We start from the raw sequence: 16,829 nt of genomic DNA, 5'->3' as shown, positions 1-16,829 counted from the left end.
AGCCTGTGCTGAATCAAATAGTTTTTCATCAGTGAAGGGACACTATTAGATGCAGGGTTGTATAAGCCCACAATGTGTCATTGTCTTTTCACACAGAAGGATCAAGAGCAGGAACTCTACAAAGAGCAGGTAATAGTTCTACTAAGGCCCTCCACAGTCACTCAGTACAAGTAGTAGACTTGTGTAGCCACTTGTGTAGTGCTGATTGAGTCTGCCTCCTCATTCTTAACACACGGTGCCAGATTCTCAGGAGTTTGAGGCTCATTCCTCGTGCAGTAGGTCAGTAGAAAAGGTGAAAAAAGCTGTACCCATTTAGTGTCCTAATCATAAGTGCATTACTTTGTGCAGGTTGCTCCTTCTGTAATATATAATTTGCTTTTTACTATAATAATGTTCTTAGTGGATGTTTCAACTTCCACAATTCATAGAAGCATAGATTTGTAGAGTTGGAGGGGACCCTGAGGATCATCTAGTCCTACCCCCTGCAATGAAGGGCTATGCAGCTGTCCCATACGGGAATTGAACCTGAAACCCTGGCATGATCAGCACCATGCTCTAACCAGCTGAACTATCCAGGCTCAATTCCAAAAGGGATATTTTCTGACTACTATCAATATTTATGAAAAATAAATTTAATAGAGCTAGAAATTACAGCTCTGATTAAAAAATTCCTCTGCTCTTGTTATTAGCCAGCTGCTTTAACTTGTCCTACTCACTTCTCTGACTATCTGCCTTCCAAATGATCCAATTACAGCCTACCTTCATGATTTGCATTTTGTGAAGATGGCAGATTTATTCCTCTCCAGAGCAAGATCACTAATTTTCAGTTACAATAAAACCTTTGTCTTGTATTCTGTTTATAAAATGGGGAAAACAGTATCAGTCAATAATTATGCAAGGATGAACGTTCAATAAACACAGTGAAGGTTTTTTTTTTTTTTTTTAAATGATTCATTTAGTAAATTTATATTCTGACCTTCCTCCCATGGGAGCCCTGGACAGCAACCACCAAAGTAATAAAACAATTAAAAATGAAGTAAAAACATTTAAAAGTATTTTTTTGAAAAACTAAAAGCATGTTAAACTGTTGTGCTATAGCAGTAGGAGAATACAAAATTCAAGTATAGATTCGTGAATGGACTTGACAAAGAGAGTAGTAGGGTGATATCTTCCCTGCACAATGTGCTAGGACTTTGGCTCACATCACCAGAGCACTTTATGCAGACATTAGATCTTTATCATTCATATGTATATACTTACTCCCTCTCAATTTTTAAAATAGAAATAATGGTATTTTAGCTATTGCTGTTGAATCGTTACTTAATAGGATGTACTGCTTTCTATGGAAAACGGCTGCCAGGTTTTGTTTGCTAGCAGCTGGACATAATATGAGCATTCACCAATGAAGAGCACTCTCTGTACACTTGCTTACATGTAGTTTTACTTTCATTTTGTATAGCTTTTCTCATTTTTGTATAAAGGGAACAGACTACCCTAGAGGACGGCGAAATTCCTTGGTTGCAGTATCATGAAGAAATTGAAAGCAGCAGCGATGAGGAAAATGACCAAGTGAGCCATTTTGTGCATCCTGGCTTTTTCATGTTGGATGGAAACAACAATCTGGAAGACGATTCCAGTATGAGTGAAGATCTAGACGTGGAATGGAGGTACTTTACTATGTGTTGATGCTTATTTGACACATTCACCACTCACATGTTGCATGCATTAAAATCAACTCCAGAGAAGCGGACACGGAGCAATGGATCCAAACTACAAGAAAGAAGATTCCACCTAAACATTAGGAAGAACTTCCTGACAGTAAGAGCTGTTCGACAGTGGAATTTGCTGCCAAGGAGTGTGGTGGAGTCTCCTTCTTTGGAGGTCTTTAAGCAGAGGCTTGACAACCATATGTCAGGAGTGCTCTGATGGTGTTTCCGGCTTGGCAGGGGGTTGGACTCGATGGCCCTTGTGGTCTCTTCCAACTCTATGATTCTATGATTCTAACTGAGAAATGGCATAGTAAACGCTCTGTGCTGCTCTAACAGGTTAACTTAACTACTGAAATGTATTATGAACATTGGGTCTCAGCATCTGGTGGGTCTCTGAATCAAATTCAGCATAGAGAGAGATTCTGCTAGCTCCCCAATTGCTATCTAGCACTGTGATTTCCCTCCTTCCTCTGTGCAAATTAAAATGTGTGGGGTTGAGGGAGGGAGTTTGGAGAGTTGCATGATGAAGGTAGGGGAAGGTTAATCCAAACTTAATTCTACTGTGTTTTATGCTCATTTAGTATGGGATGTAAAACTGGTCTGAGACCGTAATAAAATTTAGATCTATATATAATGAGGCAAGTCATGCTTATACACTGTATGTCCATGTCAAAAAGGAAGGTGTGTTAGCATGTTGGGCCATTGCTAAGGATTGACCTCATATGCCACCCGTTTCCTTGGCATACATGGGGGACTTACTGGCAAGGCCAATTGTGCAAAGGGGGAATATTTGGTCTGCCACTCACTAACGGATTACCATAGTAAAAAACCTGTAGCTGCAGATATTTTTGTTTCAGGTAGGTAGCTGTGTTGGTCTGACGCAGTCGGGGGCGGGGCGGGGAATTAAAAAATTGTCCAGTAGCACCTTAGAGACCAACTCTGAAGTGTGCATGCACACAAAAGCTTATACCCAGAACAAACTTAGTTGGTCTCTAAGGTGCTACTGGACAATTTTTTAATTTCTTTTGGAAAATATTTTTTGTGTTTACTTTCTGCATGACTGCTCAGCTCTAGTTCCCACCTAAGTGTTCATTAGCACAACTTAAAAGAAAAATCCAAGAAAAACCTCTTAGCCCTGGAGACAACATTTTCACTTATTCCTCCCAGAGGAACTATAGTCACCCTAAAAGAGCCAAAACTTTAAGAAATTTTGGCTGTTAAGGTACCGTATTGAAAATATTTTGTGTTGCATGCATCTTCTAAGATCTCCAGGCCAAGTCTGTTTAATGGTTATATTTCCTGGCAGTAGTAGGTTTCTTTGTGTGCCTTGTTTTTCTGACTGAGAACTTACTGTCTGAAGTTCTGAAACATGGGAGGCAAATGTATGCAGCCCCTTGCAACAGCCCAATTTGGGGCGGGGGGGGGATATGGTATCTAATTGCAATTGAGAACATAAATCCTGCTTTTCCCCTAGGCTGCTTGATGAATTTGGTGATGGCTTGGGTGTTGCTCAAGCCATTTCTTATGTGGATCCCCAGTTCCTTACATATATGGCCCTGGAAGAACGACTGGCACAGGCCATGGAGGTAATGCAATACTTTTCTAAGTTTTCATTTTAAGATTAGTTAAACTGAGAGAAAACAAAGCTCAGCTACATTTATATTAGTGCGAACATCCACTGTGGATTAGGCTTTTTCATATTTATCGCATCTGTGAGGAAGCCCACAAGAAGCACCTGAGTGCAGTAGCACTGTCCCCACAGTGACTCCAAGTAATTGGTACTCCTAGGCACAGTGGCTCTGACAGTGGAGGCGAACATAGGCCCCTATCCCCAAAATAGGGCGGTGGCAAAAAGGCTCAGCCCTCAGGAGGTAGGCTGTAAATGGTGTAAGGAATTTGGACTGCTCTTTAGGAAGAAATAAGGAAAGGGAGTATAACGATATCTGCATCAGCTTTATTCTGCCCTTCGATTTTGCTCTGATTAAAATAGGATTTTGCTGTTCAACGTGTGCTCTATGAGCATTGAGCGTACTGCATTGTCTTAAATGCAATGTTAAAACATTGGCAATATTTCTATTTATAATGTATATGTTGCTGGATGGATGTCTCAGTTATTTCAGTTTTGTTCATTTATCCTTATAGCATGGGAATGTGTTTATATACTCCCCCTGGTTTAAGTCAAGGGACTCAGCTAGGCTGGTAAAGCGTTTTATATGCGTTGTATATGCGATATAACACTTTGACACCAGGTGGTGCCGTGGAGTTCTGTCTTTCCCTACCGGATTTCCCTGTATGAGTTTACGATGCGTTTAACTGAATCGCTTCTTTGACGTGTCTAGATCCAGCCAAGGTTTTTTAAAAAAATATTTATATTTGTATAGCATCTTACACATGGCTGCCATTAGTCTCCCATTTAAGGGACTGACCACCTCCCCTAGGTTCAGCAGTACTGCGGCATCTGATCAAATCACCCATTGGTTTCTGCTTTAAGTCAAGTTTTTATTTGTTCGTATGTTTTTAAAGCCAAGTTGGTCCAAGCTGTTTGTTATTGCTACTTTGGAAAGAGGTGCAGTTCTTCTATAGAACATAGAGAAGGGCAAGGGCTCTCCCTGATTTAGGAGCTGGAAAAGAAGGTGAAAGATTTCCATGCAGTTGCATTGTGCTTTGCAGGCGTTCGGGGCACCTCTGGAGGTCAGCATCATGTCACAAGGTCCCTGCCTCACCTGTTGTAGGGTCAGGGGAAGGGGAAGGGTTGGTGACCTTGGGGTGGTGTGTAGATAGTGTGGCTCATCCTTTAGTATTACCAAAGTATTATCAGAGTATACAAAGATAGCCCTTGGTATCAAATTTTTGGCACCTGCTGTTCAGTATAACAGTTTCTCTAGTTTGTTCTGTATTTACATTGAATATTATGTAGGAGATCAGTTTCAGGCTTTCGGATATGGGTAAATTCAGCTATTTCCTAAGTTAGTTTTTGAAATAACTAAATTATATTAGGATAAGTACCAGAACAGGCCATATGATCACAAGTAATTTAGATCCAAGTTTAGAGATCATAGAGGTCATTGAACATTTGGAATCTTAATGTGATGAGAAATATAATAAACTTCTGCTTTTTAGTGAACAAGGAAGGTTGAAAAGTCCTCCTCCCAAAACTAAACCCAATTCTATTTATTTGGGCTAACAATATTTCAGCCACCTGTTGTAACAATTGTGAACCTGATAGTTTCTTGGATCCTTTCCATTATAGCCTGGGAAAGTATTTTGGATATGTTTGAACTAGAGAATTCTGTCACAACCCCTTGAACAGCATAGGGAGCATATAATACATACAATTGTAATGCATACAATACTAATCTGTAATATATTCACATGTTCCCTGGATGTCCTGCAATTGGGTTTGCATGCTCTGCTATTAATGCCACTTTATTGACATTTTTGCCAGTTGCCTTTTGTATTCTCTCTACACAGTAAAATTAAATTAGGAATTGCCTGAGTTGTATGTTGTTGCGTTATTAAAATAGCAGTGTTTAGTGGTCTAAATCAATAATGCAGATTTAGGTTTTCAAAAATGTAGATTCAGAATTTGGACATGTGGTCAACTACTGGAGAAATGAGAGTGTAGAGGGTAGAGCAAAGAGCATCAAGGTTGCATATAGACCAGTCCTGAGCTTTTGGGCTCAGGTCTGCTGAATATTCAAATAAATAAATCATTGTGCCTGTCACTGCTGAAATTATCCTGCACATCTTTTTTCCCCTGCTTTTTCCCCCTTTTCTTCTCGTGCCCCAAGATGCTAGATAGTTCTGTGCTTTCCCTGTTGAGTTCATGAATAAACGGAAAACACATTTTTCTGGCTAATGTCTGAAGTGAGGGAGAAAGCACTTTGACTTCTGAATGCATAATTGGGAGGGAGAAAGCACTTTTACTTCTGAATGCATGATTGGAAAAGCTGTTGAGATGTAGGTTTTCCATTTAGTAAAATACTGGCCAGGGGAAAACTAATTTCTTGGAGTTAAGACCTTCAGTTTCTATGCATCTTTTTGAAGCATAACTTATGTTGAAGGTTGAGAGACAGCCACACCCATAGATTACAGAAAATATTTATTTATGGATTTGAACCTTGTCTCTAATACTAACCACTGTACCACACTAGCTTTCCTAAAGATCAGGGCACCAGTAAGCTCAGGGAAGTATGACAAGTCCGTTGTTGGTATTGCTACCAGCATGCTACCTGGGACAGGCTTATTGGTAGTATTGGTAGCAAGAACTTGGCAGCAGTTGTGGTGGACCCTGGCAGTTGCCCTAAGATATCACATGCTGGTACTCATTTCCTTAGACATTTTTGATATTTTCTTTCGTAGAATAATGGCAAACTTTTTTTTGTTCACACATACAATCTTTATTACATGTTGAGGGACCACAGAAATCAACAATAGTTTAAAACAAATATACTTAATATTCTTTAAAAATAGGATAGTGATATTTTAATATGTAATTGTTATTACAGTATCATAAATGAAACTTGCGTTCCCAACTTCAGTTGAATAAATTATACATTTCAAAGTACATGTCAGTAGTTTTAGACAGAAAAAAAGAGAATTTGCGTGCCCATGTATGTGTGTGGGTAGTATATGCATGTGTTATGTCTTGCTTTGGTCTCACAGGATTTCATTGTGTATAAAAATAAGTTGTGTGATTCCTTGTTAATAAATGAGTTCTCCATTTTATTTGATTTAAAAACAAGCCATTTGTCCTTTTGCAAAGACTTCTGTGTATTTCTTTCAATGTCTTATTTCATATCTTATAAAAAGAGAAAAGTTTGTGATTCTAACAACTCTTTTTAGAAGATAGTTCAGTTTCTTGAACTTTGTTCTAAGAGGGAAATTCAGAACTGACTTTGAGCATTGTGTTATCAACATTTAGGTGAATTCCTTTAAAACACTGTACTCTTGAAATAAGTAACTTGGAGAAGTTGTTTCCAGGTGGCGAAAATATACTAGTTAACACTACTCTGTTTCAGTTGAATGTTTTATTCCTTTGTCAATATTTTTTTCAACATCTTCAAACAAAGATTCCTTTTCTATTGCTGCATTTAAATAACATGCTTAGTATTTCTTTATCAGAGAGGAGCTGTGCAAGAATTTAACATTATAGCTACAATAACTGTACCAGAAACAGCCATTAGTTTACATAGGAACTGGAATGTTTTGAAATTTCACTCCTTAGCTAAGAATGCTTTACTCCTCTTCATCACTAAACTAAATCTTTTCAAATAACAAGCATGTTCATATAAATGACTTACCAGTGTCCACAGGTACTTGCAATTTCTGATTGCCTCCATTCCATCTATGTAGATGATGTACTTAATATGGCAGAGCGCCAGCATTTTTATTTTCTATTTTCTTCTGATTCAGTGAGTCATTGCCTTCCTGTAAGATTCAGTGACCTTTCCAAGAACATTACAGTGCACAAGAGCCTTTGCATGTAAGATTTGGAGTCGCAGGTAGTCTAATTTCCTGGAAAAGGCAGAATGTAAAATGTTGATGCCATACCATAATTGGTACTTGTCATTTTGTGGCAGTTTTGGCTGTGGATTTATTTATTTATTTAGATTTATTTAGCTTCTTTGAATACTTTTGAATACTTCTTACATTCCTAAGTTATCTAGAAATGGTATTGGGTGTATTCTACCCTCATCAACAGAACTTTTATCTAAGTTAAATATAGTTCTGGTGCCCTGCTGATGGGTTTTATGTTGAAAGTGTGCGCTGCACGTCCTATACCAGCAGATCATCTGTGGCAAATATATGAATTTGTGGATGAAGATGGGAGACATCACATCCATCATACTGAATATTTGTATTGATTTGAATTGTGCATTTATTCATTCATTTCATTTTATTGTATTATGATTTGAATTCTGTGGAATTACAGTTGCTACAATGGACAGGAAAATGATTTAAGTGGTCTGCCAAGAACTTCAGCAATTTTCAAGTGGTCCATAGGGGAAAAAGTTGGGGAACCACTGACTTAAACTAAATACTGAAATTGTGTTGCAAAGCAGTTATAAAGGGAAAAGTAGGCAAATGTTTATTATAACATAACACTGAATTGTTTTATTCCTTCTTTAAGTTTAAGATGGCAGCCTTACTGCAAAGATTATTTCCTTCGTTCTTTAACTCTCTTAGATGTTTAGAAGATTAATCTTCCAAATCATTAAAGTAACTCTGTCATCATGCTTATGTAGTTAAACTTAATCTTTTAGATTTGTTTGTGTGTTATGTTTCCCATCATTCTAGGTTTGTTAATAAGTGTGGCATCTCCAAGCAGCTGGATCTGCATTTTTTACTGTTTGCAATACATTATTTTCATTGTGAATAACCTTTCTGTGTTGGCTTGCTAGTGGAAAGGCTGGGGGAGAACACCCCCTGTAGGTCAAGGTGGAAGGGTTGGTGACTGCATGTCACAACATCTCATTACGTGTCTTGCGCCTTCTTTGAAAACAGTGGAATTTTGTGCAGTGAAATTGGAGTTAGAAAAGATAAACATGAAATCAGAGGAAATATAACAGACAGGCTCTTCTCTAAGGATAAATTAGTTAGAATAGTTCATAATGTTCTCATATTTTGACAACCTTCTCAATTTTGAAAATTCAGAACTCTGCTACAAGCAGAGGCAGCTGCTAATAATAATAATTAATAGTAAGAAAAGTAGGTAGAGAATGATGTTACTGAGAAATATTTGTATTGCCTGGTGGATTAATGGTATGAAGTTCTATCAGATATTTGCACAACTACAAGCAGAATAGTAGTTTTACTACAACAGCAGAATTTGTCTCAATTATTTGTTATCTTCTAGGACACAATTGTCAGCTGCCCTAGGTTTCAGAAACACTTGTGATTCACAACACTTGTGCACCAAACTCGGTGATACCCATTCAATAATGCAAAAGGGGGGGGGGAGGATCAATAACAGCCATAAGGTAAAGGTACCCCTGCCCATACGGGCCAGTTGTGTCCAACTCTGGGGTTGCGCGCCCATCTCGCTTAAGAGGCCGGGGGCCAGCACTGTCCGGAGACACTTCCGGGTCGCGTGACGAAGCTGCTCTGGCGAGCCAGCACCAGCGCAGCGCACGGAAACGCCGTTTACCTTCCCGCTATAAAGTGGTACCTATTTATCTACTTGCACTTAGGGGTGCTTTCGAACTGCTAGGTGGGCAGGAGCTGGGACCAAAAGACGGGAGCTCACCCCGCCGCGGGGATTCGAACCGCCGACCATGCGATCGGCAAGTCCTAGGTGCTGAGGTTTTACCCACAGCGCCACCCGCATCCCAATAACAGCCATAGAAACATCCAAAAGCAAAAAGGCAGGTGCACAAATGAATGTGGTTGCAAATGTGTTTTGAGGAAAAATTTCATCAAGAGAAGTGTTTAAAGCTTCTTAAAACCTGTATCAAGCAGTTTTTAGTACAGCTTACCTTAAGTGGCCGACAGGTTTCTGAAAGCACAACGTAGGTCCATTGCTACAGTTGTTACTCTTCCTGAGAACAAATAACCAAACCATGTTTGGCACAAATCTGAATATTAGGGTTGTATGCTTAACATAATACTAGTGGTGTTGGCTCCAAAAGCTTGTTTGGTTAGCCTTTAACTCACTAAGAAGCTGTGGGCAACTCACTATCTTCTCAGCCCCATATCTACAATATGAAGAGCTTGGCCTGCCCTACATAGCTGTTGTGGGGATTGCAGAAGACATGTATGTGGAACATTTTGAGCACTCAAAATCCACAATATAAATGCAAAGTACTATATTTGTTTTCATTTCCTGAGTAAGTGAACATATTTTCTCTCAGACTTTCTAACAGTTTCCCTTTTAAAATATATTAAGTTAAAACAACAGCAAGTAGTCTAATGGAATAAATATGTATTAAAAGAATACGTAGATTTAGATATTCCTATGATGTATTTTTTATTGAAGAACTGCAAAGTTCTTTGTAAATGATGAATAATAATGCCATTCTAGTATTTTTCTGGGGAAGTAATGTAAATTTATGGACCTTTTCACTAAGCACTGCGACCCAGTGTTGAAGGTGAAATTTGGCATCTGTTCACCAAAATGACCATGCATAATCAATCAGAACTTAATTGGAAGTACGGATGTAGTCTAAGCAGTTAGACCCCAGAGCAAAAATGTACTGCATTCTTCTGGTTATGGAAAGGGGTTTGGTTATCTTGGCCACATACCCAATGAAGTTTACATACGAAATCTTGTTTAAATAATAATAGCCTTTGTGTGGGTGAGTTTCTCAATTTTTAGACAATATCTTGATGTAATATTGAACAAAGGCATCTTCAAAGTGTGTGGCGCCACAGGCAAGTTCCTAATTCTGCAGCCCAATTGAACCACCTGATCACCTATCTGCAGCTCATTCTGTATGTGCAAACCAGTCCATGGCATCTGGTTTCCATTTTCCTAAGAGATTATACTGCATGTAACCACTGCTTCCCCCCTGAGCACCATGGACAGTCAATTTTGGGGAGAAGGACAGCATAGCAAAGTTGTGGCAAAGGAAGCTGTAGCTGCCTAGGGCAAGGCACAAAGAGGGAAGCGTATGTTTTAGAAGCATGACTTAATAACCTGCCCCATAGCAGCATTAAACTATGCAAACCACTATTGTAACTGAAAATTGAACTGGTAACAACTGTGATTGGTTGAAATGAGAGACTAATCCATGATAGCACCATGCTGTTACTAAGGCAATGAAGCTTGGACCGCTCTCCCCTGCTGAAGTAAAAGATGACAGATGGTTCATCCACTTTAGTAATATAGATTCATGTTCATTAAGGAGTAAATTTTATTCTTTAATTAAATCTCAGAGATTAATATTTACAACCAGATCTCTGCTACGTATTATATCAATTTAGCATTTCTGAGGGGAAATGTAGAAGCATGTCAATTTGTACCCATCCTTTTCTACAGTTGTTGAGCTTCATGCAACCCTTTTAAATGGATTTTTAAAAAAGGAATAAATTATATCTGTCTTATGCATAACAGAAATGGCTTCTTATGCATCTTTTTAGACCGCTCTGGCACATTTAGAGTCCCTCGCAATTGATGTTGAGCAGGCCCATCCACCAGCTAGTAAGGAGAGCATAGACTGTCTGCCACAGATTATTATAACAGAAGATCACAATGGTAAGCATAAATGAGACAACTCTGGTCAAATTGTGATTAAAATAATGGCGGCCTGTGGGTTTTTTCTTTTTTCTTTTGCATGCTTTAGCATGGCAGTATCTGACCCGCAATTAGAACTAGAGGCCAGTTTCAAAAGCTTTATGCTTAGAAGGCTTATATTTCTAATTGTGCCACCTTAATCTTTGAGATCTCCTAGGTTTTGAAAGTGCAGGGCTGATATGTACTTTGTTTCCCTAAGCTGTAGGTCAGGAGCAGTGCTGTGCTATCTGCTGCAGCGAGTATATCAAAGAAGAAATTGTAACAGAACTTCCATGTCATCACTTCTTTCATAAGCCCTGCATAACACTTTGGTTGCAAAAGGTGTGTATTTGCATTGAAATCTAACAAATTCCTTTAAAACTCATAATTTATGTGAAACGTTGACGATACTTGGTGGACATGGCTTTCTTCCTACTTGCTTTCAGTTTTACTTTGTGAAGATGCCAAACAAACATACAGTCATAATAATGCTCTTTTTTGAAGTTAGATTTAAATGTATAAGTAAAAGTGCATTGTTTTATCCAGTCTATTTACATGAATATGGTCAGTGCCATGATAATTATTTTTTAAATGCTTCATTGACTAGAGATCCAATTGTTCTTGTGTTTAAAGGCAGAAAAGCTCTGCTGGTGGTGATTGTCATACTTCAACTTAGTATTGAAAGAATATAAAGATCAGTTCAGTTTGATCCTAGGTATTTGTTTTCAGTAGCTGAACTGAACCTAAGTAACAGTCCTTCCACACACAAGTTCACTCCTGGTTAGCTTTCTTTCTTTCTTTCAGCAGCCTAATTAAGGTGGGAAAGTAGTGTGTCTGTGTTTGCTATTGTTAAACAGTTGGGAATCAGCAGTCCTTGCTGGTCTACAGCAAGTTACTCAGAGACCTACGAGTAGATCCCAGACTATCACCCCCAAAGTTTCTGGAATATTTGCAAATTTCACAGCTTTACTATAAAGTTTGATTACAGTGAAACACAGGTTAGAGATAATTGTTTCAGTAATGTTTTAGGCCTTTTATATTGGAAAATTTGACATTATATTTGTGGTTTGACCCTAACAAATTCCTGAGATTTCAACGTTTGCTGGGGCAACAGGTGTTAACTTAACCTGCCCTCATCAAGACACTAGTCCGGGGGGAGGGGAGGGGAGTGAGTGCAGTGTTGCATATAGATTGGCTTTCTGCCGAAAAACTATTAGAATTTAGCTTTCTGAAATGAATTTTGCCTATTTCACATAGTAGCGAACTTTAAACAAAAAATCTAGTGATAGGAAACTTCTTAAAATATTGAACACAAGTAATACCACATTTCATCATTCTATGTTTGATGTTTCACTACCTCTACCAAAGGCAGTCTCCCAATTTGCTTATTCCAGAGAAATCCCTCTGAAATTGGCATGACACCTACAAAGCAGGTACACAAAGACTGTGGTCTTAGGTTAGCAAACAGGCTGCTTCGCTCACTCATGGTTCACACCTGCAAATCTACGTTTATTTGAGGTGTTGCATTTTGGCATTCTTGCATACCTGGCCCTCTTGTAGCTGCCTTGCAACTGATCGATGGCCTTTTCTTTCATCTAGTCCGGAACGTGTCCTGTGTGCCGCCATGTGCTTGCGCCTGTGCTTCCAGAGACATCTATTCCCACAGTTACCTTCCTGCCTGATCATGATTCTACTCCTTCAGTCCACAGTACATCAGGAACACAATAAAACGAACATCTGAAAAGAGAGTTTGAACCATCAAATTTTACTGTAAATTTCTCCTGTTTAATTACAATGTGAAATTGGTTTATATGTAAGTATATATATATAAATATAAATATATATTAAAAACACTTTAAAGTATACTAGTTTAGAAAGAGAATGTATGACCTTTCTAAATGGTTTAGAAACCATTTAGAGCTAGAATTATCAGACTAAAAGGAGTAAAAGCTTGCACTAGTTTTCCTCAGTAAAACATGTCGCTGTTAACTAATGTCTAATGCTTATATTAAATTTTTCTTAAGGAATGATCATTATTAATGTGGCACTTGTGTTCAAGGTAATGCAACTGCAGTGCAGTTGGAGCTTACAGATGTTATGCATATAACCTGTTTTACATTATATAATAATTGAGGCTTGGGTTGTTTCTTTTTGTTGAAAAATAGTGCCACTTGATTACTTTGTACATAGCTCTTTCATATTTGCATCAAATGTGAAGACGTTCTGTGATCACAGCAGTAGTATACTTTGGTTTCACTGGAAATAAAAAAAGCATAATAACTCAACTTCCCTGTGATTTCATAATTGCTTGTGAGCGTTTCTCTAACCAGTACCCAGAACTGATAGTTGGACAGCTTTATGGAGTTCATAATCTGACACAATTTGACATGCCTGTGGTAGAAACTGAGGGCACATCATCCAGACTGTAGAAAACCTGTGGGAGCTGGTTGCTTTCGTTATATCAGTTGTTGGAATTTAGATAGGCAAATTTTAGTGGCCAGGTTGAGAGGTTATAAAGGGGTCATACTGCCTGCAAAGCTACTGAAATACAATGGAAAGAACTCCCATCCTTGTCAGTAGGACACCTAAGGTTATCTTACAGTACAATGCATTAGTCTTCAAAATTTTCTGCTGACTTCATTATTAATATTTTTATTATTTTAAAATTGTGTGTGCACTAGGGTGAGCTGCTGGGTTACACACTATCCACTCACTAACTGTTCTCTTTACACATTGTACAATACATCCCAAACCCATGATATTGATGGCTGGGGAAATTATGCAAGTCTCCAACACTGAAGTGTCTGCAGATGTATTATTTTACTGTAAAAGACTGTGAAACAGACGCATCCCGGGATTCTTCTACCCAGCTCTTATTTAATTTACCATAATATGAAAAAAGATTTTGCGCTTATACATGAATGATCTGTTAACAGCTACATTTTTTTTAACAGTTGTCAGAGTATATTCTTCACTTGTCCTGTAAGAACAGATTTTGCAGCAGTGCTTTAGCACTGTAAGAAATAGCAGGAATGGGGGGAGAGAATAATTCCACACTTCACCCACAAAGAATGTCAGCTCACAGTTTCTAGAACAGAAGGGAAATAACAGCTGGACTCTGTTTGGAAAGGGTGTAGGACTAATTATTTAAGCTCCCATAGCATCCTTGCACTGTTGCTCTCTTCCTTCCCCCCCATGCCACATCGCTGAAGCTGTATGCAACCTAGCCAGTTTGTGAGGTTTAAAGACCAGGAAATTATGTTCTCAAGTCACCTAGCAATAGACAGATGCTTTCATTCCTCCCTTCTACAAAACTAGGTAAAAATGCCTGGGCTGAGACTTTGGCAAGAAGAAACATCATTATCACACTGGTACATGAGGGGAATGCCCATTTTTCCCCCATGGTGGATTGTCCCCCACCCCAATGATCTAAATCAATCTGCCTTGGCAAACAGAGCATTCCTCTTCGTTACCATCATTATAAAGAATGCTATTGCTGCCCAAAAGTCCAATTTAAATAACATCTTAAATCAAATTTTTAATGCTGAAATACATGTTTCCTGAAAAAGATGCATACTTCAAGAAACCTCAGAGGCTTCCTCCTTGGAATATTAGGTTCTGAACTGCCCAAGAAAGATGTAAAGGTATTTTTGTATGCCACAACTGCTGCTCGAATTTTAATAGCCAAAAAGTGGAAAACACAAGAATTACCAACGGTGGAAGAATGGCAGATGAAGATGATGGACTTTATGGAGCTAGCTGATCTCACTGGGAGAATCCATGACCAGAAAGAAGAGGAATACCAAGAAGATTGGAAGAAATTTTCGGTGTTCGATTTCTGGGAATGGAGTTGAGAGACGACCTAACCTGGGGAGAGAACAGCAAAGACCTGGTGAAGAGAGCACAGCAGAGGTTATATTTTCTGAGAATCCTCCGGAAAAACAATCTCTCAAAGGACCTGTTGATGGCATTTTACCATTGCACTGTGGAGAGCGTACTAACTTATGGTCTGTGTGTGTGGTTTGGGAGCTGCACGGCCAGGGAAAAAACAATGCTATCCAGGGTTGTAAAGACTGCAGAGAGAATTATTGGGTGCACTCTTCCCACCTTAGATCAAATATATGCTGCCAGGTGCCATAAGAAAGTGGCAGAGATAGCACATGATAGTACACACCCCGGAAATAATCTCAGCTTCTGCCTTCTGGAAGAAGGTATAGGGTTATAAAGGCCAGGACTAGCCGCCTAAGAAACAGTTTCTACGCTAATGCAATTCTGGTTCTAAACTCAGCATAAGGGGTCTCTGTAGTATAGTGTATTTTAAAATGGGGTTTTAGAGTTTTTAGGGGTTTTTGAATGTTTTATGTAGTTTTATGTAGTTTTGCGGTAGTTTTATGTAGTTTTGCGGTAGTTTTATGTAGTTTTGTGGTAGTTTTATGTAGTTTTTCAATTTCATTGTTCCGCAAGGGACAATGACAATAAAGATATCGTAATCGTAATCGTAAATATTGTAATATTAAAGATTAGAAGTTACTTGAAAGTACTAAATAGGCCTAGGTTTAAGTTAGGATTTAAATAAATAAATGAGATATAGAATGTTAGGAAAAGTTACGAAATTTGATTATAATCGGAAGATTGTTTTCTGAATAATGGTATTGGAAAATTGCTACATTTAGTTACAAGGATTCAGATGGAAGAGATTAGACAACGTCAAGCAATATGTTTATGAGGTTGGAAGTTTAATTAATTAATTAATTTTCATTGTCTATGTGTTTGTGGTTATATCTTTTGTTACTATTCGTTATATTTGTTTCATTGGTTTTATAGTATGTGTTGTATTTGTATGAAACAATAAATATTATGGGGGGGGGGGGAGATGCATACTTTAATTGAAACTGTTTTGTACAACCTCGGAGCATAATCCAGAACTTTTGGCCATGCATCTCACAAAGCTTCTGCCCTGCAAAACTATAGAGAGATGTGAGACTTTTTTCTGTTTAGCACTCTCAACCCGTGCAAGGATACACAAGAAAGGGCCTTCTCTGTTAGTGGCTTTCTGTTTGTGGAATGCTCTCCCCAGAGAGGTTTGACTGGCACCTTCATCATGCATTTTTAGGCACCAGGCGAAAATGTTCCTCTTCAACCAGGTCTTTGGCTAATTAATACTCTACAGCCTTTTAAATGTGTCTGTGGAGAGTTGGGGTTATTGTTTTGCTGTTTTGTTTTAATTATTTACTTGTTTTTATCCTGTACTTTATTCTGTGAACCACCCTGAGATCTTATGATGAAGGGTGGTATATTATTATTATTATTATTATTATTATTATCATCATCATCATTATCATCATCATTATTAATACAGCAGAATATCACTGCAATCCTGGGCACACCTATTTGAAAGGAAGCCTTGTTGGAAAGCAAGACAGCTAGTAAATGTCTACCTTGTATATGAACCGCCCTGAGACCTCTGGGTATAGGGCGGTATATAAATTCAATAAATAATAATAATAATAAATAAGTCATAACTATTGTTAACTGCAAAGCTAACAAGAGAGAGCATAAAATAGGAGCACAAGCTAAGATACTTTTTCTTTCATCCCGGTGAGATAAAGATGGCATTTCCTGGATTCTGTTCTCCAAGATGAATTTCTAGTCATACCATGCAATAGGTTCTAGGCCTGATTCCCAGCTACAAGCTAAATTAGAGCAAGTTTTTTACCCAATCTAGGCCCATATAGTGCACTTACAACACTTATTTCAAATAACCATTGCACACCTCTTTACATTTTGGAGGGCAAGGAGATTTGAGTTAGACTTGAGGCCTGTTTCAGTGCAACTGTTTTCATTGCATCTTGTCAGCCACCTCTTCAAGATTAGTCCTGTGGGCAGGAATCCAAGATCCAGGGGTT

The 16,829-nt window shown here is 38.4% G+C and overlaps 1 protein-coding gene across 8 annotated transcripts in view; it reads left to right on the top strand.

Annotated features, from left to right (window-relative positions):
- Nucleotides 1-13,208, top strand: part of PJA2 (praja ring finger ubiquitin ligase 2) — a 39,410-nt gene extending 26,202 nt beyond the window's left edge. For all 8 annotated transcript variants that reach the window (XM_080972629.1, XM_080972633.1, XM_080972627.1 and 5 more), the window contains 5 exons: nt 1,482-1,667; nt 3,184-3,295; nt 10,791-10,905; nt 11,144-11,265; nt 12,523-13,208. In XM_080972629.1, the coding sequence (XP_080828755.1) occupies nt 1,482-1,667; nt 3,184-3,295; nt 10,791-10,905; nt 11,144-11,265; nt 12,523-12,651 (664 nt within the window). In that variant the 3' untranslated portion in view covers nt 12,652-13,208. The remainder of the gene's footprint in view (nt 1-1,481; nt 1,668-3,183; nt 3,296-10,790; nt 10,906-11,143; nt 11,266-12,522) is intronic.
- Nucleotides 13,209-16,829: the final 3,621 nt, after the last annotated feature.

This window comes from Podarcis pityusensis, assembly GCF_964106645.2.
Source record: "Podarcis pityusensis genome assembly, chromosome: 11".
NCBI lineage: Eukaryota > Metazoa > Chordata > Lepidosauria > Squamata > Lacertidae > Podarcis > Podarcis pityusensis.
This window is presented reverse-complemented; position numbering and strand designations above follow the sequence as displayed.